Source organism: Phocoena phocoena, chromosome 9, assembly GCF_963924675.1.
Source record: "Phocoena phocoena chromosome 9, mPhoPho1.1, whole genome shotgun sequence".
In the NCBI taxonomy this organism is placed as follows: domain Eukaryota; kingdom Metazoa; phylum Chordata; class Mammalia; order Artiodactyla; family Phocoenidae; genus Phocoena; species Phocoena phocoena.
This window is the reverse complement of record NC_089227.1, coordinates 11646314-11668437: the sequence shown is the minus strand read 5'-3', so window position 1 is coordinate 11668437 and position 22124 is coordinate 11646314. Positions and strand designations below refer to the sequence as shown.

Here is a 22124-nt window from a genome sequence, read left to right as displayed (position 1 = left end):
ACCTAGGGGTAAGACAGGAATAAAGACACAGACCTACTAGAGAATGGACTTCAGGATATTGGGAGGGGGAAGGGTGGGCTGTGACAAAGCAAGAGAGAGGCATGGACATATATACACTACCAAACATAAGGTAGATAGCTAGTGGGAACTAGCCGCATAGCACAGGGAGATCAGCTCGGTGCTTTTTCACCACCTAGAGGGGTGGGATAGGGAGGGTGGGAGGGAGATGCGAGAGGGAGGAGATATGGGGATATATGTATATGTATAGCTGATTCACTTTGTTATAAAGCAGAAACTAACACACCATTGTAAAGCAATTATACTCCAATAAAGATGTAAAGAAAAAAAATGAATGCCTTGGGAGATTGTATTTATTGACCAAAGAAAATGGAAAGAGCACTTTGACATAAGCTCAGTCTTATAGCACCTCAGGAACATAAGCAGAATAGGTATCATCAGCTCCCACATACAGAAGAATAAATCTAGAATGTGAACATCTGGTCACTTCACCAAGTCCAAGGACAGCCTGGACCAAATACATTTAGTGTTCACTTCATGATCCACTGATCTTCTATTTCTCCATGCATACACAATTTCCAGCAAGGTGAATGCAGTGTGCAACCAGGTTAATTTTTTTCAGATATGAATTTATATGATTATTAAAATTGCCTTCATAGTAAATCTAAAGGGAAAGCAAGGAGGTAGGAATATATCACTATATATAGAGTTTAAAACCTTATCCATCTCTAATTAGATAACAACTACTAGTAATCCATTGAAGAAAGTGTCTCCTTCCTCAGTCTTTACACCATGGGCTCGTATTTCCTACCCACATTTCTGGAAAAGACTGTTGGAACAGAGAAAAAAACCCAGACTGGGCAGGTATAATTTTTAGCCACACCACCTTCTACTTGCTCCCAGAGAGGAAATCAGGGTTACCAATACAGTATGGCATGTCACAACTTTTCTAATTTGGCTACCTCCATTCACTTGGAAAAACACCAAAACCAAAACCAAACCAGTAAAACTTCATCCTCACTGAGCCCTTCCCCTTTATTGACTTGTTGAATAATTTAAAAAGTGGAAAGCAGCAAGCTACTACTCCAGAACTTTTATAAAATAGATTCCTGGTCCCGTTCCAGACCCACGGTCTCAACAAGCTCAGTGAGTGGAACATGGAAATATGTATTTTTAAGAAGGTTTCCAGGTGATTGTGTACGTTAAAGTTGGAGAATTTCTGGCCTTGGGCATGAAGCCCCATTTGAAACTTTCTCTGCCTAAATGTTTTACTCTTAATGACCTTACCTTGGCTTTCAGAAAAAGCCAGAAGAATACTCGAAAGAAATAAAGAATGATTGAAAATAAAAACACAGAAGCAAAAACTTACACTCTCTTTATAGTGAAAGAGAAATCCAGTGATGTGCAGAGTGAAACACAGTCCAGAAATATATAAATGCATTCAAGAAACAGCCAGATAGGCTAAAAAGAACATTAAGTTGTACATAAATACATCTGCCGTGTAGCCAAACTTCATCTCTTTGCTTTGACCTCTTCTTTCAAAGCAACATGAGTAATTCTGAAGCAAGTCTTCTAAGCCAATTTGGTTGAGTGTTTTTGACAATTATTTTTTCCACAAGAAGTAATTAAGCCAAATGTTTCACTGTTGTTCCCGTTACAACAAAAGCACTGAATGGGACATCAAAAACAGAATGACAATCAATTTAAAAGTATATCTCATAATTAGGTATGTCCTTGGGGGTAATATCTGTTACAAAGGGGGAAGCAGGGCCTTTGGCCAAAAGATATGTGTCTAACCCAGATCTGGACAGTTTGGATGTTAGAATCTTGAGGCTGAAATGTACTTGGGGAGATTCTAACTCAGTTCTTTTTATAGACAGGGACAATTTGAAATCCAAAGATGTGAACGGGACTGAACAAGACAGAGTTCTTTCATGACAGAGGCTGTCTGAAGCTTGGATTTCCTGACTCACGCTCCAGCATTTTATTTCTCCTCACTAAAATGTCTCTGCTCCGCAGGTTACCAACTGAAGAAGTAGTTGGTTGTATCAGCTCTAAACACACAATCCACAGGCAGAAGTAGAATAAGGCAGTTGTGTGTAATCAGCAGAATCATAGGGGAAGAGCAATCATGCTCTTGGAGGAAAGGCAATAAAGCATACGGCTGAGGGTGCAGTGGTGGGTTCGAGGCTTCCTGGGGTTGAAACCCTACTTCTTGTCACATGCTAGGTGTTTCACCTTGAATGGGTTATTTAACTATTTTGTGCCACAGTTTTCTCACCTGCCAAATGGTGGCTATGGTCCATCTTTGAAAAGGAAGTCCCACCTCCTAGAGTTCTTATAAGGAGTTGCTTTTAAAGACTTTCATCAATAAGACCAATACCTTTGTGACTTGTTTGAATTTGTGTTCAAAAATATTTCCTGAGGACCTACCACACTTTTCTGTGTCACCATATATAATGCCAATGTGAACCCAGTTGCCTCCACCCTTACAAATCTGTAGAAGCAGAGATGGTAGCATTGAATAAAACAGGCTGAATTTCATCAGCTCTTGCCCCACCTTTTCAAAGATGGAACTGAGTCAAGTCCATAGCCCATCCCTAAATTTTATCCAGTTCTGCCTAGGAAACTTCAGGTGTTTCACATGTGCCCATAAACCACCCAGTCAGCTTCAGTTCCTACAAGGTCTCTCTCAGGTTCTTCCATACCTCCAGTGGGGATCCATCATAATGCCACTGCTTCCAGAGGCCACCTTGACAATGCCAAAATCTGGTGAAGGTCCTATCTCTCACGGCTCCCAAAGCCGTTGGACTATTTTCTATGCATCACCCATAGTGCTATTTTCAATGCATAATTTGGGAATATGGTCCTCTTTTCCATAGAGTATCGCAGTTTGTTTCTTGGGTACCAAAGGAATAGCCCCTTTACATGGAGTCATTGATTCTTCCTTTTCTGCCTGCAGCCTCTTCTCTCCACTGGTCTAGACCCAAGTCCTGGAAGTCTGACAGGTGGAGGGTACAGCTTACCCCACCTTACTTTCCCCTGGGCACCTACTCCTCCTTCAGGAAAACACAAAAAACCCTCAAGCAATCTGATTCCTAGGGGTCAGCACATGTACTGATCAGATCACTTCCTGATGAGGCTAAGTCACAGTTGACCTCATCCTTACCAGCCCTGGGTTTCATCTCCTTTCCCCACCCACCACCCACCATTTTTCGATCATCTGAAAGGTGTTTTTTTAAAGGGATTTCCATAGAATGTACTTCCAGGGCCTAATCCGTGTTCTCCCAGTTCTGGGATGACTGCTCTGAACGTCAGTTTTCCAAATGATGGATGGATCGAATCAGAAGCATAATTGGGTACTTGTTCCTTATAAAATGGGTTCACATTACATTTCCTGTCTTGTGAAGTGGTTAAAGCCCAAAGATAAAAGCTGCTCACCTTCACCCTATGATACCTGGTTGCAGGAGTGATCTGGAGGGGCCCCAGATACAGGCGTGAGAACAAGCTCTCTTGGGAGAAGGAAGCCATGCTTATCCTGATTCTCTGTACCCTGTTGACACTTGGCTTGCTGGGACATTGATGGGGCCATGGAGCATTTGCTTTCGAGGAGTCACAGGGCCATCCTACCTACTGGGCAACATTTAACTTGGAGAAAACTCTTTTGAGTCCTCTGCCCAGACTGCTTTTGTAAAGCAGCTAAATGAATGATTAAATCAACCAAATTAGCTAGAATCTTCAATGTAATTCAAATCTTATCCCAAGTCCAAAAGGAAGAGGCTGTATTTGCTTGCTCCATGTTTTTAATCTGAGGCCATTAGTAGTAACTTCCTGGCAACACGGGCCTGTCCATGATCTTATGGAGACTGGTGATTTAGTTAGTTGATTTCATAAGGGTTAGTTGATTTCAGGATTGTGAACCCCCATAATAATTTGGCATAAAAATAGCTACTAAGTGTATTATTGCGATACCATTTCAAGCCATTTCATCTAGTTGGCAATTTGATCGTGTTTGGGATATGAGTACTCAGATGGAAAATTAGTTTTATCTTCTAAAATAGCCTACTTAATGACAATTTTACTTAGAGTCTTTGAAGGATTAAAAAAAAAAATTGACCATGAAACACAAACATTTGTTATTGAGATCAATGGTGAGAAGCCTCCCTGGTTCCATTTAGAAGGGTTTGATGATTGTCTTCAAAGTGCTTGGCAACTCTAGGACAATAAACACTTTGAAGACCAATGCTTTGTCATTCCCCTGCCTCAGGCCTGCCCTTTCTGGCATAGATTAGCAGGGTTTGCTATTTCTTTCTTTCTCTCTTTCACAATGGAAGAGTTTCCCCATAATGAATGTTTTTCTCCCATGTGAGTACCAAGCTTTTCAAACAGCTTAAGCTATGGTCCTGAACTGTGTGGACAACTTCATTGATGAGAGGCGTACTCCCTGGGATCTTTGTGGCCACATTATTGTATTTGTCTTAAAACACTGTGTCCCCCACATGACAATGACGCGGGCACCACCACCACCATGACAGTCAGAATGACAGTAGCAAATTAACTCTTGCCCTGGGTGGCTCTTTCGATGCTCTTTTCTAACAGTGATTAGACCTTCTCTCAACACTTCCTCTAACTGCTTCCCGAGCAGAAATCAGTTTCTTAAAAAGACGATCCTTCGTCGTTTTTATTCAATCAGTTGGCCTAATATTTCGCAAAACTGTTTTCAGATTTTATCTGCCAAGTCTTCTGCAAGAAAAGTACTTCTCTGGTATCCCGCTAGTGAATTGAAGGCGTGGTAGGATTCATAGGATGACAGGCTCTTCTCAAATGTGGACACCGTCAAGTGGGGCAATCGTCTATATCTAAGAAGTCTTGAAACAGCTCTGTGAGACTTGCTTGTGGATAAACAACTTGTCTTCCTTATTTTTTCTTACTGTAGGCACTGGTGACATGACAATTAAAGAAACCCTGAAAGGGAGTTATGGAGAATTTCTATGGATCCTGCCTTTTCATGGACCAAGGAGAAGAAAACATCGGATCATAGAAGAAACACCAAAATTCTTTTAAGGGAGCAGACACTTGATTTGATGCAGGAAGGAATTACTGCACTGCTCTCTTCCCTTTTGTTTGAACACATCCTCAGACAACTGTTTTCTGAGAAAGGATCAAACCTCTAAATGAAATGGATTTAGATGTTTCCTTTAAATGATGACAAATTCTCTCTCTCTCTCTCTCTCTCTCTGCCCCATAGATATGTATATATACATCACATATGTTAGATGTGTAATATATGTATTACATGTACATATATGTGTTTTTACACATACACGTATTTTTCTATAACTGACTTTTGTTTTCTTTTAGTCATTTTTTCTTACTTATGATAACATCTGTATAAATTTCGTAATAATGTTACTCATTGGTAATTCAGTGGGATTTTTACTTAGTTCCTAATTTGCATTCATTATTAAACTTGACAGGAAATGAAGGCTAATGCATGTGCTAATGTATGCACATACACACAATTACACACACACACAGATCACTGAGCCCATAAAGTAAAATACTTCGGACGAAAGGTTTCCTCTAGCAAAATCTAAGCATAGAAAAGACAAATTAATAAATATAAAGCAAAACTATAACAATTCTCTTTTTCTAATTTTAAAAAATTGTAACTTTCCTACCTAAAACAGATAAGAAGGGTTTGGTATGAATTTACATAAACTGGGCATTTCACTTGGAGATAAGTAAACTGTCTGGTGAGTATAAATAAAGAAGTACCTGTGTTAAAAAGTTAGAAGTGTGTTCAACACTTAACCCTCACCTCCTCCACCACCTTTTTTTCCTTGGAACTAACAAAGAAAATGGAAGTATGGAACAGCAAAAAAAAAAAAAAAAAAAAAAAAAAAGAAATTAACTTGAGACTTGAATACAGACCTGGCTTGGAATCCTAGTTCCAATTAATGTTACCTAACCATGCCTCAGATTCATCTGTAAAAGCAGGGTTGTCAATATCTACTGTTCTGGTTGGCTGAAACAACAATGTGGGAACAGCAAATAAGATGATGAATGGAGACATGCTTGTTCATATGGGCATTTATGGAAGTTAGTTTCTCCATATAACCCCTGGGATGGGCACAGATTAAAGAAAATCCTGTAGAAGAAAAGGGTGTACAAGCAATTCATTCTGGTGTGATTCCAAATTGGTCTAGTTGGCCCCAGTACTTTTCTTTCCTATGTATGTAGTTCTTGAGCCCCGGTTGTTCCATGCAATTCCAGTTTTTTATCCAGAAAGAAAAGAAGGAAGAAAAAAGAGAGGGAAGGAAGAAGGAGGGATGAAGGGAAGGAGGAAAGTGGGAGGGAGGGAGGGGAAGAGAGAATATCTTTTTATTTCATGTTACTTGCCACTACAAGAATTTTCCCATTGAGAAATGGGAAATTTTAAAAAATGAATCGAATATAATTATTGCTGGTCCAAGTACCTGCAGTTCATTACAAACCTCTACCACAGCAATATATATTCTTTTTCTATATGCGCTCTCTCAATTTAGCTTTTGTTCTCTCTCTCCCATGCGATCTATTTTTCTCATACTCTTCCAGATAATTACAGTAGCAATGAAATTATCACCCAGCAAACGACGTGGCAATATGTGTGCGAGGTTGATCTCGGGAAACCAATAAGACAAAAAAATAAAAATAATAAATCCCAAACAGGTCTTTTTATTTAACATAAGGCCAAAGAAGCTATCAGGCGTTGCTGAATACTGTCCACTAACTGTACAAAATATTAACTGCATGCCTCGCAAACACCAAAATATCCGCTGGAATGCCATAGAAATAAATAACTTCTGCTATAAACACATGAAAACATATCAAACTGTTATCTCTTTAAACATATTGTAAATAAAAAAATTACCAGTACTTCTACACAATAAATATTAAGAAACCATTGACATAGTTGAAATGCACTCATATAAATTAACAACTTTAATTACATTAGCCAAACAGACATTGGTTAAAGAACTGCATGTGGTATGCCAAAAAAAAAAAACCAAAGAAAAAAAAACCAAAATAAAACAAACAAACAAACAGACAACATAAACCACAGAACATAAAAGGTTTTAAAACGAAACAGGCTTCAGATTATCTTGGCTTTCATAATTATATTTTTCTTTTAAAGAAAAATATCAACCCATTGTCAATGCACTGTTTTTCAAAGCATTTAAATAGAGGGTAAACCCCATCGGAAATTAATACAGAAGAAATGATTCATTTTATGCATAAAAAATAAATAATAATGTAGCTGAGACATGTGGTTTGCTTCTGCTCTTGAAGACGTGAACAGCTTCTAAGCATTCATTTTTCTCTGACCCATACAACAGCTTCTCAGTGATAAAGGGTTTAATTTAAACACACACAGTGTCCACCCCCAAGACTTCTGCCCGCTTCTACAAGTTCCATTTATTGTGTAGGTTTTCAGGGTAACTAAGTTTTCTCTACCTTGAAAAGGGAAGTCGCCAAAAGGCCCACAGGAAATCATTTTATGGAGTGAACATGATAATTTGAATCTAAGCTTAATACCTTCTCTGATTTTTAGAGTCATCTTGATGTCCAATCCCACGAGGGTGACCAAAAATTCACTTGCTCTATCTAAGAGGAGAAGGCAGGTACTCTCCTTAAAATCAGAGTGTGGAATCAATCTTAAATAAGTATGAAATTGGTTGACCTTCAGACACAAGAAAATCCCAACTCAGTGAAAAATATTTGGTAATAAAGGCTTTTCAGAGCTTTGAAGATTGGTGTGGGTAGATTTTTAAAAGCCTAGAGATGGCCCTACAGAAGCAGTAGAGAGATGCAAAGATCAGAGGAAGCCACACTTGTTTTAGGAAAACAGACAAGGAAGACCCAATCTGGTAGAATTTAAAAGCTTTTTCTTTTGACCTCATGCCATTCCATGAAAAGTGTGGCTGTTCACAGAGCTGCATAACTTCCAAGATTATTAAAGATAGTAGCGATTTATCATTTTATTTCAAGGCCGTATACACTTAATAAAATATTTTGGTTGAAGTTCAAAGATGTGTAATTTAACGTAAATGAAATCTTCCCATTAAAATATCGTCGTATGGAATATCATTTAGCTCTGCTTCTAATTACTGTGGCCACTCATCAAACCCCATCGTACCTTCAATACGTCCAGGACTTAAAGGCTTTAGTAGATGGCATACGTATTTGAGATGAATGGAAGCCACAAAGGGGGATCAGCTGTTTTTTTAACCTCTTTTTGCTTTGGCCATCGCCTGGGCCAGCTCAGTTATCACACAGTGAACTACGACTGGGTTTCCCAGGCTATTTACAGGTTCCCATTAGCTCCAGTGCCAAAAAAAGAGGCAGTTCAAAAAGCCCTCCAACCTCTAGACTTTAGTAAATATAGCCAGGTAACGACATTAAATCTGCCTCCATACAGCCTAGTGTGATAGCAGACTGATCCGGTCTATTTCTCAAGAAGAGCTAAACCACCTTGAGTAATATTTGGTTTCTCACTGCTATTTTATTTTCCTACTATTAATATTTTTAAAAAATCTATGAATTGACATAGGGCTGAAAGCTTCAATATTTTGCAAAATGCTAATAATGTAATTTTCTGAATTAGACTTTGTGTTTCCAATTTTTGCAAACTTCAAACAAGTCAGTACAAATAAGGTTCTGTATTTTAAAAAGCACATAAATGAATAACTTCTGATCTAGGCAAGCTAAATACTGTAGAATAAATTAGTAACAATTTAGCTTTAAGCATGTACTTTGATATTTATAAAACACAGTGGTTTTTGTTTTTTGGGTTTTTCCCTTCTTGCATCCGAATCAACGCATACCAGTCTGTACATCAAGAGTTTTGGCTGTAAATTAAAATCTTCGCAATTTTTACTACTGCCCCCCCATCCCTGCTCTCCATTCTTTTCCTTACTCCTACTCTCTTAAACACCTTCCCCCGAATTATTTTTCATTTTACTAGTGACAACATGATTATTGAGCCCAGCTGTGCAGGTAGTATATCTCACAACCAGGCCTTAATCATAAAAAAAAAAAATTTTTTTAAAAACCCCAAACACAACCACCTCTTTTATCCTGGCCTAAAGGTTAATTTCTGTCTGAAAAGCTTCTGATTTAAGATTGATTCCAACAGATAATACATATGTTATCCGAAAATAATCAGCCTAGATTGAACATGAGTTTCCTGTTTTGTTTTCCCAGCAGGGAGTAAATAACTTGTAGAATGGGGGTGAAGGACAAGAGAGAGGAGGGAACTGGATCCCTGTACCTCGAAAGAGGGTCTTGTTGAATATTCACTGGAATTCTGAGGCTTTTTCCCATCCAAATTTCTGAAATGTGCCCACCTAGTTCAGAGTAAAAGCAAAAACGATAGCCTATCCTTCTTAAAAATACTGTGTTTTGCACACAAACATTCATTGCTTTAAGAACATTAAAAAATGACAGCCTGAAGTGCTTAAAATGTGTATGGACACGATGCGCCACATGTATACATACACACAGACATGCATATGCCCAAGCACTGTATATATACACATACAAGCATGGAGCGTTCCATGAATCTGATTGAACTTGATAGCCAACAGTGTACAACTACTGTACATCCAGTATGAAAGGTCCTGTTTCATGGATGTAAAAGGAGTCAAAAAACCAAACGTCTCAGGTCTTTCAAGCCTGAACACAATCCACCTTACTCAACCTTGGATCCCACCCCCTGACTCATCGACGGTGAATGATACCAACCACAGACAGACTGTTTAAAGGCTCACACAAATGTCTTTGGTGTATGTGTCTATTTTTTAAGGTACAAAATAATAATAATTAGAATTATAATAATAAAAATAGCTATTTTGTGTGCTGTAGCAGTTCTTTTATAGCTCACATTAAATGCAGCTCGGAACCCGCCCCGCCCCACCCAAAGAAAACACTTGTTAAATAGGATTAGACAGGTCGAACACCATTGTAGTGCAAATAGTAAACGATTAAAAAAAAAACACAACATTTACAAAATATAGAAATGTTTGGATCCAACAGATGGACAAACATATTCCTTTCAAGTATCTCTCCTTGAAGAAAATAAAAATTAATCAGGTTACTTCCAATACAAAAAAGTCTCTCTTTTTTGTTCTCTCTCAGGTAAACAGTTTCAAACCTATTAGGTTGCATAGTTCTAAGATCATAAGCACCTTAACGAAATGTAACTTGGTATTCTTTTTTCCTCGATCTTTCATGCCTCCCATGCTTGTTCTCAATTTTTTTTTCCTGTTGGTTTTCGTTTTGTTGTGGAAGTGGTGCAGAAAAAGGTGTGACCACCTGCACACTGGTGTTCTTTTACCAGAATGTGTGTGTGTGTGTGTGTGTGTGTGTGTGCGTGTGGTGTGGAAATGCCTCTGTGTGTGTGGTGTCTGTATGGTGTGTGTGTCTGTGTCCGTGTGTGTGTGCTGTGTCTGTGTGTCCGTGTGCGTGGTGGGCTGTGTGCGTTTGTGTGTGGTTGTGTCTTCGTGTGTGTGCATGGGCTGATATACACAGAGAGAGGGTCACACAGACATACCTTACGACCTGGGTTACTGGGTGGGAAAGTGCCTATAACTGGCCCTTTCAAACTCATGGCTTTCTAGATGCTACTTGGGTAGTGTCAGCCCACATTACTGCAGACCGGACAAGTTGACTTCGAGGCTCATACCGAAAGGGAACCGAAAAGGAGAGGACAATATTCCCATTTGAGCAACTGCTGTCACCCCTTGAATGCTGGAGGGAGAAGTGAAGGGCACCCCATTTTCCCTCTCCCCCCAAATTCCCACCTCCTTCACTGTTTCATCTCTGAGCCCTGGCTAAGGAATTTCCCCACATCTTCCTTCATCTGCTTCAGGTTTTGTTTTTAGTTTATTTTTTTAAAAATTTCTATTCTTCTGGTTGTTTCAGTCGGAAACCTTAAACATGTCTTCATGTCACCACTGTCTTCTCTGGACCATCTTGCTCCCATCCCCCCTGGGCTGAGTGCTCTATGAGCACCCACACTCCTCCACAATCATGTTCTGGATGTCCTTTTTGATGATGTTCTGCCCATCATCATAGTACAACATGGACATGGGTCTCAGCTTGGTGGGCACACAGCACGACTTGAGGTTGGCAAAGGGGCTGTGACCCCGCATGCGGTAGTGGTTGATGACCGTCGAGTGAAAGGACAGGGATGAGCCCGACGTGCCTGCTATGTGGCTGGGGCACTCACCCTCGCAGTAGTTGGCGTGATAGCCAGAGGGAGCGATGATCCAGTCATTCCAGCCAATGTCCTTGAAACTAACAAAGAACTGTTTCTTACAGCAGATGTTGACCTTGCCGTCACACTCCAAGCCCCGCCGCCGGCGCCGGTGAGGGTGGTCTTCAGACTGGCGGGCCTGCAGCATGAGGAAAGGTCTGTGCGACTGTTCCTTCTCCTCGTCCCCTCCTGCCCCTCCTTCTCCGTCCCTTTTCTTCCCTTCCCCCTCCTCTTCTCTCTTCTTCTTCTTGCCCAGCAGCACCAGGCTGGCGCCGGTCTCGTGGCATTGATCACAGGCAATCCGAATGTCCAGGGAGCTCTTGCCCTGGTCCAGCAACCGCTGGATGCAGCTGGAGACGGGGAAGATGTGCCAGGTGCTCTTCCGAGCATCCACCACCTTCTCTGATATCAACACTTCATTCCTCTCCCCCATTAAGCCCACTTCCTCGGCCTCCTCCCCTGCGTCCCAGCCGCCCTGCGGGTGCTTCTGCTGCTGAAAAAGATGGATGGTGACTTTGGTCCGGGTCCTGTTGGCCTTGGGGACTTTCAGGAAGAGCCAGATTTCTGCACGCTCCACCACGGACAGGTCACTGCCTTCTTTGGAAATCTCAAAGTGCAGCGTCTTCCTGGCTGTGCCTGAGGACGAAACAGCCCAAGAGAGAGCAGGGATACTGTTAGTTCTGGGGTTCATGGCCACTCCCTAATTTCAGGCAAGCATGGGGGCCTCTGTTACAGACCCTCTCCAACCGGGCTCCTGAAATGAAGGCCCACAGATCTTAAGGACGGTTTTGACATTTTTAAATGGTTGAAGAAAACTAGGATGCTGTCACATGTGAAAATTATATGAAATTTAAATTTCAGTGCCCATAAAGTTTTACTGGCCCACAGCTAGGCTCATTTCTTTATAGGTTGTCTACAGCTGCTTTTGCACTAGAACTTGGATTTGAGGAGCCGTGACAGACAGCGTCCGTCTGGCCCACGAAGGTTAAGTGATTTACTCTCTGGCCCTTTCCAGAGAAAGTTTGTCAACTCTTGCTCTAGAAAGAAAAGAGTCTGGATCTGAGTGTGTCTGGGACACTGGGTCTGTTAACTAACTAACTTAACCTCAGTTTCATCTTTTATAAAATGGGAATGACATAGTGACATTTGACCCATTATCCCATAGGTTTGGAAGGACCCAATGGGATAACATAGATGAAGACACACTATAAACTCTAGCAAGATGTGGAAATACTATTTTCCCCAACGCAAATATGCACACACACCCCGCCGTGTAAGTCTGCATGGCGTGTACCCACAGAGCTAGCCTACTCTTCCTCCTTGGCCACAACCCAGCCTTTTCTTTTATGTGCAAGCAGCCAGGCCGGCATGGAGTCAGGGCCCCTCTCCCATCATTTCTCCATGAAGCAGGTAAAGGGATCTTTCCCACAGGCATATGTGTTTGCATCACTTGTTCCTTCCAATCCTTTACTGAGTTCTTTTTGCCCTCAGTATAAAACAGAAACTGCACAGAACTCTGGGCTCTGCCTGAGCTGCTCCCGCCTTCCAGTTCAGCTGTCTCCCACTGCCCCATCCTCATGGTACAGCCACGCAGCGTGAGCATCTCATACAATCTCACACCTCCAGGCAGTGACACTTGCTGTTCTTTCTGCCGAGAAGACTCCTGCCCCCAAAACACCATCCTCAGTGGCTGCCCTTAATAAGGTTTCAGTTTTCAGATGGGACGACCCTCTTCCTAAGCCACCTCTGCCATCTCCACCCACACCCTCCTGCCAGTCTAGCTTAGGACGCCCCAGGTCTGAGGTCCCGTCTGCGTCATTCACTGTCATAGCCCAGAATTTAGCAGAAAGTAGGCAATTACTTGCTTCCTTATTAACACATGGAGGCGCCCTTAGCAGTGAGTTAGATGAAGAGATCCATCTCCTACCCCCGACATCCCCCAGACCACTGCCGGCATGTACCTGCTTCTCACTCTCCCGAGTCCAAATCTGACAACCATCTGAAAGTTCATCTTAGAACTCACAACTCCCTGGGGAGTGGGGTGGGGTGGGGGGTCTCCCTGCCTGGATGTCTATAGCTAACGGAAATCCAGCCATACTTATCACTCACAGCCCTGAGATGTTTACGGTACTATACATTTTAGGCCCGGTTTCAAGTTCTCTGCGGCAGAAAGCAGGCTCTTCTGTGCATGGCGAGCTGTAGATTCTGTTCTTAATTTAACACACCCTGCACAGTGTGACTGTTCTAGTGGTAAATTCACGGAGGCCGGGGCCGAGAAGGTTTGCATAGGAAAGGTGCCCCTCCTGCATCTCTGTATAAACTTGGGAGGAGCACTGGCCCTGATGGCGGTGGTGGTGAGGGGCAGACCTCGCATCTCTGGCGGGAGTTGAAATGAATCATGAAGTTAGGTTTATGATTAGATCACCAGAGCGGGGAGCAGTCAGAGGAGGAAACTGTCTTTTTTTAGGAAGCATGATGACTTTTTTTTTCCAAAATGGGAATCCAGTACTCCCCTTTGCTAAAAAAACGGCGGGGTGGTGGGGGGTTGGGGGGAGGGGGATGGTCGTTATTGTTTGTCTTCTAAGAGAGCAAAAGAGGAGAGTCCAGGAGACCGAGCTTCATCATTTCAATCTAAAAAGACGGTCGGCTGTAGACTTAACGTGGTAGGGTCCTGCCGAGACCGGAGGAAAAAGCTGCCGGAAGCTGCCCTAGGCTCTGCGAACCGGCCCGGAGGAGAGTGTGGTCCCCTCCAGCTCCTGCACATCCGCCCTGCTCCACCGAGGGTGTTAACAAGCTCGCCGCTGTTCTCCCTTCTGCTTCCGCCCCCGGCCGGCTTCTGAAACCGTAAACCGCACAGGGTGCCACTCTAAAGACAAAGAGGTAGTAGCTGCAAAATTAGAGAAGCCAGAGGCCACAAGGTTCTGTTTTGTTTTTCTAGGAAAGCGTGTGAAACGGGAGAGTCTGTCCGTCCCCAAGCTGGGAGAGCCCTCTGGGTTTGACGTAACTCATTCCCACAGGCTCTGCTCTGCTGTAACCCATGTTTGCCAGCGGGGCGCTGAGGGTGAAGGGAGATGGTCCCCGGGTAAAGAGAGGGTCCAGGCGGCAGGGTGGACCCACCCACACTGGACTTTCCTGGAATAAAATCCAGAGAAGTCTACACATGCTGGGAGGAGGTGGTGAGATGCTCAGTGGCCGACCTGTACAAGCGACGGCGCGTGCAAATTGCCTTTGGAGGGTCAGCCAGGCCGAGGCCCCTTGCTTCCAGGAACAGCCTACAGGGCGGCCCCTCATTTCACAAGAGCTGGTTTCTAATGCAAGATATGCCTCCGCCCCTTCTTCGCAGGCAGCCTTACTTGGAAGCAAATGATTTAGTGTTCCTGAGAGAGGATTGTACAAAGAGAGTACTCATTAGAGGGGGCTCAATCTGTCAGGTGCTGTTATATTAGGATCAGAGAGTCATCATAAAATGACTTTCATCCTGGTCCTGGCTGGTAATTAACTGCATGGCATCGCCCGCGTACTGGGAAGAGGCACCGTGCTGAAATATGCATTGGTTTAATGATCTGAGCAGAGAGACTCGGTTCCCTGTATTTGCCTCCACTGCCTGCGTACGGATCTCTCCCCCATATTTCTGACATTTGGATTTTCCCCCTACTAATTGACATGCCTGTCGCCTCCTTCTCCTGGTGTCCATTTCTGGAACTGCTATTTGTATATTGCATGAGGTTTTATCAGGGAAAAAAATAAAACTGAGATCCAATTTCACGAAAATGCTGTTGCCATAATGCTCAGGAGAACGGGGGGAAGAGAGAGATTCAAGGCTTCCTAATGTCTACCTTACATGCAGGTACATTTTCAAAGTTCTATTGTATTCTGACTTATTAAGCAGTGCATATTTTTTTTCTTTTACATCTAGCTTTCATTGCAGAAGGGGGTTGGGAGAATGAGACAGCGAGACGCTGGATGGAATTCATATATACCAGGGCTGTAGGTCTCCGAAAGATATTACAACCCTCAAATTTCTTAGGCATGAAAAATATAAGTAGTCACTTGATTATATTTGCTTTATCTGTGTTTTACCTGAGACAGATGGCTATACGGCAGTGATGCTTTCAGGCTGCTCCAAGCCTCAAATCTCTACGCACAGCAACTCGAAAAATGGAAGGAGGTTGCCTAAGGCTGAGGTGTTTAGGATCAATTGCTAGTCAGTTTCAGGTTCGACTTAAATATCTCCTGCTATAAAATCTCAGAATGGAAGTCTTCCCATAGTGCTTTGTGGTACAGCATCAGTGTATACAGGTGTGCACTGGGTTCCTACACTGTTACCTACCTATCTAGATATCGCTGGAGGCTTTGCTAACCTTTCATTACCTACTCTCTGATAATATTCTTTTCATCCTCTGTGCTATTTTTTCTCTCCTGAGGCTTGTGGGCAAGGCTTGTATCACAGCCTGCTCCGCCTGAGTTATTCACTAAGAAAGTCCCACGCAAACGCATGTGGGTGATAATATCTCATCACTTAAACCCCTCTTGATCTCGGTGGACACATACCCAAGGGAGAGAAAAAAAAGGGCCTAAAAATGGGTAGGAGGGATGACTACTGCACCTCACAGGGAACGCCTCAGAAATGTTGCCGGACGGGAGGAAAGACTTTGGAAGGCTGGAAGGGAGAACACCTGAAAGCACGTTTTCCTTTGCTTTTGTGCTTTCAGAATTTTTCAAGTGTTTTTAAGAACTCACTCACTGAACCGGCATGCCAAGGGTTAAGCGGTCAAGCTCCTGGCTGTTCCCCTCCACCCACATCAGGATACAAAATGCTGCACAGCCTTCCCACAGCCCCCCTCCAGCATCTCAGGTTCACGGGCGCCTGAACAACTCCAGTGAAACAAGCAATAGTAACAAGCAGTGTTTCATTTTTGATATGGTTTTTTCCTCACCGGGGTCCTGCTCAAAGTATGCTGCCCTTCTCCATGTGGGTAATGATTAAATCCCTAATGTTAATGTAAAGAACCTTGTTGTTTATGGAGAAGTTAAAGTCACCATGGCGGGTGGAGGGAAGCCTCGGCGTAAAACGCGGCTATGACTTTAATTTTCCGTCCTTCACCAAGGTTTCCCTGTGCCTAGACGTGGTATAGTCGTTGGTGGGAGAATACAGAGCTAGCATGTGTGTTCCCTGAAGCACTAATTTTGCATTTGGACTGTTTCCAGGGGTTTCTGCAAAAAGCAGCCAGTGAGGCCTTAAAGGTTATGCCTCCTTTAACCTACAGGAGAGGGTCTTGCCTGTAGCAGAGCTACAAGTTTGGTTATAAATTAGCTTTTGATTTTTTGTAGCCTGAATATCTTTTCTTAGGATGTGCTATTGAATTGTAAATGTTCAATGCCACATTCCTGCATCTTTCATTTAAAGGGCGATGCAAAAGTTTAAATATTTAGAGAGAAAGGGATCTTAGGTTCCTAAAAGAAGTAGAAAAAATTCGGAAGGTTCAACCCACAGTCTTTCAGAGACTTCTTTCAAAGTTCCTGAGAACTCTTACAACTATGGATTTTGGAGCTAGGAATCAGTTGGGTAAGAAGGAAGCATTCTGAACTACAGCTAAGAGATCGTGCCTGAGTGTATTTTAGCAGAAGAGGGGGCAAGACGAATACGTGTTTTCAGGAAAAGTCCTGGGAAGGTACGATTCCTGGCTCACCAAATATGAAAACTGCATTTCTACCCTGACGCTCTACTCCAATGCACCTCCTCCACCGGCCCAAACCACTAACACGTCTCTTTTCCCATCTTTTCCCAACCATTTCTCTCTAACACTCCCGGTTCGATAACAAACACATACTCCAAAGCCATAAGCTCTGTTCCCACAAGGTGTTAAATAAATAGACTTTCTCCTCCCTGTTCGAAGTCACTTGTCATTTGTCGCTGTTGAAAGCCGTTGATAAGACAGGACAACTAGGCAACCACATCAGGGGAGATGGAAGAGGTTTTTTTGTAAAAGCCCAGGCGGCCGTATTAGGGAGAGATGTGTGAGCAAAGCAGTCTCGCTGATGATTCATGGTCACATTTCTCCCCGCTCTGCTTTGTTTGCTTCTGAAATTTATCATTCCTCTGTCTTCCATAGAGCTCCGGAATGTTCACTTGTATCACTAGAATTCCCATTTCCTTTCCTTCTGTCTCATTTAAAATGTTACAGGTAGTAGTCATGTCCCTCCCAACCCATAAAATCCTAACTTTTCCTGCAGAATGATAAGAAGGAGGGGATAGCTGATAATCACCAAGATTAGGGCGATTCAGGCTAGGGCTTCCAGTAGGTGAAATTGTGTTTCCCTAAAAGATTAACTGGTTAAGGAGCAAAAGTCTTTGGAATGCGCCCTCTTGTGGCCGATCATTTCCCATTATTCCGCGAAGAAAGCGTGTAACCCCTAAAGACACCCTCCAGTGAGGGTGAACTCCCAGGCAAGTTCAGAAGACTGGCGTGGGGTGATGGGAGTCAACTCCACCTTGAGACGGCTTTCTTGGGGTGGAGGAAAATAGTCATCCCAGCAAGCTGCCTTCGACCCGTTTGGGAACATTTGTGTACATTTCTAACTCAAAGCTTCTGTACCTAGTATCTTCCAAGGGAGGAGCTTTATGTGTTGCTTTCAAACCCACATGGCTGGGCTATGTGAGCATTTTCTGTTTCTTGGTGCTCGATTGTCTTTCTTCGCCTATCCATTCTTCAACAAGTGCTATCAATTGCTAACTTCATTACCAGAATCAGAGTATAAATTTGGCCTCATAGGAGGACTCAAGGATACAAGGGTGGAGGGATCAAGGGTGTTTTTGACCAGCTATTGTCACAAATGAAAAAAAAAAAAAAAAAGAGAGAAATTAGGATAGAGCGGTCAAGAAGACCAGTGATTTTGACTTCAATGACAATTATGGTGAGAGTTGGCTTGGGCCTACCCATCTCTTCCTCCTTTCCTTTAAGGCGTTAAAGTAAACAACAGAGGATTATTCTGTTGCCAGCCTTGCAAAGAATACAGTCACCTCAGTGAGCAACCTGGGGTGACAGACTTGAAAATCATTTTTGTTTGTGGGAATACATGTCAGAGAGCCTGAGGGCAAGGCTTCGCTGCTCAGTCAATAACAACTCATATCAGCTTTACCAAGATGGGGTGCTTTCCACCTAAGCACAAGGGGACAGACTCAGTTCAACAAGTCCCTGGCCCTTGAGTTTTTGGAGTTCCTCAACTGCGGTGGCCATGTCTTGGCCTTATTCAACCATCCTGATGAGAAGAGGCCACAATTAAACAGGAATCCCCAAATGAGGAATCTTGAGGCTGAAGGATGCATCTAGGGGTGAACATCTGTGACATGCATGCAGGTGACAGATGACTTACTGACTGGATTCTATGCTGTACAGAACAGTTTCTAAAGAAAAGAAAAATGAATGCCCTTTGCTACCTGCCCCCCTCAGAACCTTGACGTTTGACGTCCTTTGAGCATTGCTAAGGTTGAATTGTTCCAAAAGTAACACGACATTTTCATATATTCACTACAATCAACCTGAAGATAAATCTCTTTCCTGGGTCAGCAAAAGAACAGCAAAATACTCACATGGTACTTACTCTATTTGGAGAGTAGGTTGTCCACAGAGCAGTCGTTTTTGTGAAATCATACAAAATCGACTTAAAGTTGAGGCGTGAAACTTCTCAAACGAGAACAAGCAAGTGTGTCATAAACCTTTTCTAAGAATCCAGCGGCTCACCCAAAGTCAACTTGTAAACTCAACCAGGAGCACTTTTGCATTACAGACCTTAAACTTCAGTCAACATGTGAGTCAAATGGATCCACCTTTTCAAAAAGTAGCTCAATTTCTTTCAAACTAAACACCTACCGGAAAAGATCTTTTTAAAAATGACGAGATTTCATATAACTGAGAAAAAGATTGGCACTGAGACGAGGGCCATAAGTAAGAAAGAAGGTAAAGAGTCAAATTTTTTTTACAGCAAAATCTCTCAATGCCAAGAGAGTGATTTGCTACACAAGTCAGAGAAGCCAGAAAGTGGGCATATTGCTAGCATCGGGCGTAGAGTTAAAACTGGCCAAAGGCAGAGGTCTACCTAGTCATATGATGTGGGAAAAGCCAATTGAGGAAGAGCTGCAATTAAGGCCATTCTGTGTGGCAACTGGTATATAGAAACATATATAGGGTCCCTCTGTGGCAGAAGAAGCAGTCCCTAGACCACTGGAATCTCCATTCCCAGCTCAGGACCCCAGGAATGGTTGAGAAAAAACTGGGTGGCAACTCAAAAACTCCAACCTGCCTTTTTTCACTCAATAAGCTTCACAAGATAAAGTCAAAAGTATCATGTCCTTTGCAGCTGCATCCAAAAAAAAAAAAAAAAAAAAGCTTTAGGCGAAGGAAGTCAGACGTTCTTGAAAAGAAAGAAGCTTCTGGTGAGAGAGCTAAACTGCCCGCAGGACACCAGGGCTTTTCCTACGGGAAGCCAGCAAGCCTGCAAGCTATCTCCCCCAGAAGGATGCCCAGGTCTCTCATGGTTTTCTTGGAAATATAACATCTGAGTCAACAGGTTTTCAGGACTGGAAATTCTGAGTGTTGCCTTAATTGTTTATACTACTGCGGCAAACTTTTAAACAGCAATGCTGGGAGTCCCGGCACATACTTTACTGGCCATATGCTCCACCAAACAAAACAATGGCATTCCTTTCAAATGGATTTGGCAAGGGAGACAGTTCTTTAGCCTGGCATTACCATGAAAGTAACATGAAATTAACACATCTGTGTGCCTGGGCTGCATGCAGGGGCTTGTAGGCTGGCGAAAGGATCTGGGTCACCTAACTGTAAAAATAACCTGGCCCCCAGGGTCTCCAGCCCGCCCTTTTGACAGGTAATTTTTTTCTTCAGCAACAGGTTAGCTCGGTCCTGAGCCAACGATGAGAATCTATTTATTAAAGTTCTTCCTCTTAAGGATTGAGGGAGCGCTCAGAGTAGTATCTGAGAGCACTTTGTCAAGGTTGCATTCCTTGGCCGAGAGCTCTTAGTAACTTTACAGAGAACAAAACTCTTTTTTTCTTTTTTCTTTTTTTTTTGGTTCAGAGAGCAAAAGTCAGTGCTCCGAAAGGGACTGCTGGTTCAATGTCATCTGTTCCCTAACCCCCCCAGTCCCCAAAGTTGCTTTTCGCTGCCTAGAATGTGATGCTGTGCTCTTACAGGCAGAATTTCTAAAGGTCAAAATGACTGTCACTAATATGCCCTGCTTCTCGGATGTGGCCCCTGATTGGATTTTTTTTTAAAGAAAAGGGGTTGTTTTTAAGACAATGACTTCATCCGTGCCATGCCGCCCCGATCCCGCGCTCGCCGCCCCTCCCCACCCCCCAGTAAAAACTTGGGATGGGGTCCGGAAGCCTCCAGGCTCCCCCGACACCCCCTCCCCCCGGCCAGCACCCGAAAATGCCCCGGCTTTCCTCCGGGCTGCTCTGATCTGGTTTCCCCGGCAGGCCGAGGGAGCCTCTCTCAGAGCGCCTTCCTGCTGCAGATCCGGCCGAGAGCTTCCTCCCGGGCGACGGGCTGAGATACGCGAGTGTGACCTAGCCACCTCCTGCCGGGGCTCAGCCCAGGAGCCCGGCTCTGTGCGGTCCTCTCCCCCTCCCATGCCATCCCCTAGTAACTCCTGACCTTGCCCGGCAGGGTACCCCTGGAGGGCAAGAAGTTCCTCCCAGGACTGTCAGAGCAACGTGACCCCCCCCCCCGCCCCATCCCCCCAGGGCCAGCACCCACCTGACTCCGCGAACGTGATGATCTCCGAGGTCTGCTCCATAAGTTCATTCATTTCTGCCCTTCTGCCGATGTCATCCTCTATCTCCACGTACCCGTTCTCCCCGACTTTGCCCACATGAAGCTTTCTGATCGCGTTCAGAAGCGCCGCCTTGGGTACCGGCTGGGTGACATCGGGTCTCTTCTTCAAGTGCAGCATGTTTAAAATGTGCTTCTTGACGGCCTCCACCATCTCCGGCTGAGAGTTGGGTACGTCCTTTGGGAGGGTGGCCAGCGCACAGGACGGGCAGTCGGGGGTTGCACTGTGCCCCTCGGATCCCGGGGTGGGGGAACTCCTCACTATAATCCAGCAACTCGCCAACAAAAATCCTCGTAGCCAAAGCAAGGGCATCCTGGCAGCAAAAGTTGTTGTGATTGCCCTTTTTAAAGGCTCTGCTTTTCCTCCCCCCCACTCACGCACAGGTTTTTTTTTTTTTTTTTTTTTTTTTTTTTTTTTTCCTTTTTGGGTTTTTTTTTTTTTTCTTTCTCCTCTTCAGTCAATTCTCTGGAACAAGAACAAAAAGTTTTCTGTGAAGTTTTGTTTGCAGGTTCCCTCTCTGAATGCAGTCAGTGCTGTAGGTTTGTAGCTGTCAGGGAGGAGAGTTCTGACTGTCTCCCAGTAAAAGAGAAGGAGGGAGGGAGGGAGGGAGGGATGGAGGGAGGGAGGGAGAGACAGGGTTGGGGGGGGGAGACAGACAGAGACAGAGAATGGATGGGAGGGAAAGAGAGACTGGGAAAGAGGAGAGAGGGGGAGAGAAGAGAGAGGGAGAGAAGGGGGAGAGGGAGAGGGAGAGAGGGAGGGAGGGAGGGAGGGAAGGAGGGAAAGAGAGAGAGAGAGGGAGAGAGAGAGAGGGAGAGGGAGAGAGAGGGAGTGATTGGCCCTAAGTGAGTGAGTGAATGAGAGAGGGAGGGAGTTTGTCTGTGAGTAAAGGCTGTGCTTAGGAAGGGGAGGGACAGCCCTTTCTGACAGGCTGCCTGCCTTCTACTCACTGCTC

General features: G+C 43.8%; 1 protein-coding gene across 1 annotated transcript; it reads right to left on the bottom strand.

Moving 5' to 3' along the window:
• Window positions 1–10970: 10970 nt before the first annotated feature.
• Window positions 10971–21743, bottom strand: INHBA (inhibin subunit beta A). The gene is made up of 2 exons (XM_065883768.1): window positions 21094–21743; window positions 10971–11953 (listed from the first exon to the last, which is right to left on the bottom strand). The coding sequence occupies exons 1-2, from the start codon at window positions 21479–21481 to the stop codon at window positions 11064–11066; spliced, it is 1278 nt and encodes a 425-aa protein (XP_065739840.1). The 5' UTR covers window positions 21482–21743; the 3' UTR covers window positions 10971–11063.
• Between the last annotated feature and the right edge of the window lie 381 nt (window positions 21744–22124).

What these genes read in the sequence shown, in the direction of transcription:
- INHBA (XM_065883768.1), bottom strand. Translation starts at nt 21,481, where the DNA reads ATGCCCTTGCTTTGGCTACGAGGATTTTTGTTGGCGAGTTGCTGGATT. An exon ending in CATCACGTTCGCGGAGTCAG is followed by an intron (nt 11,954 to 21,093) that starts GTGGGTGCTGGC and finishes TTTCGTCCTCAG; the next exon opens with GCACAGCCAGGAAGACGCTG.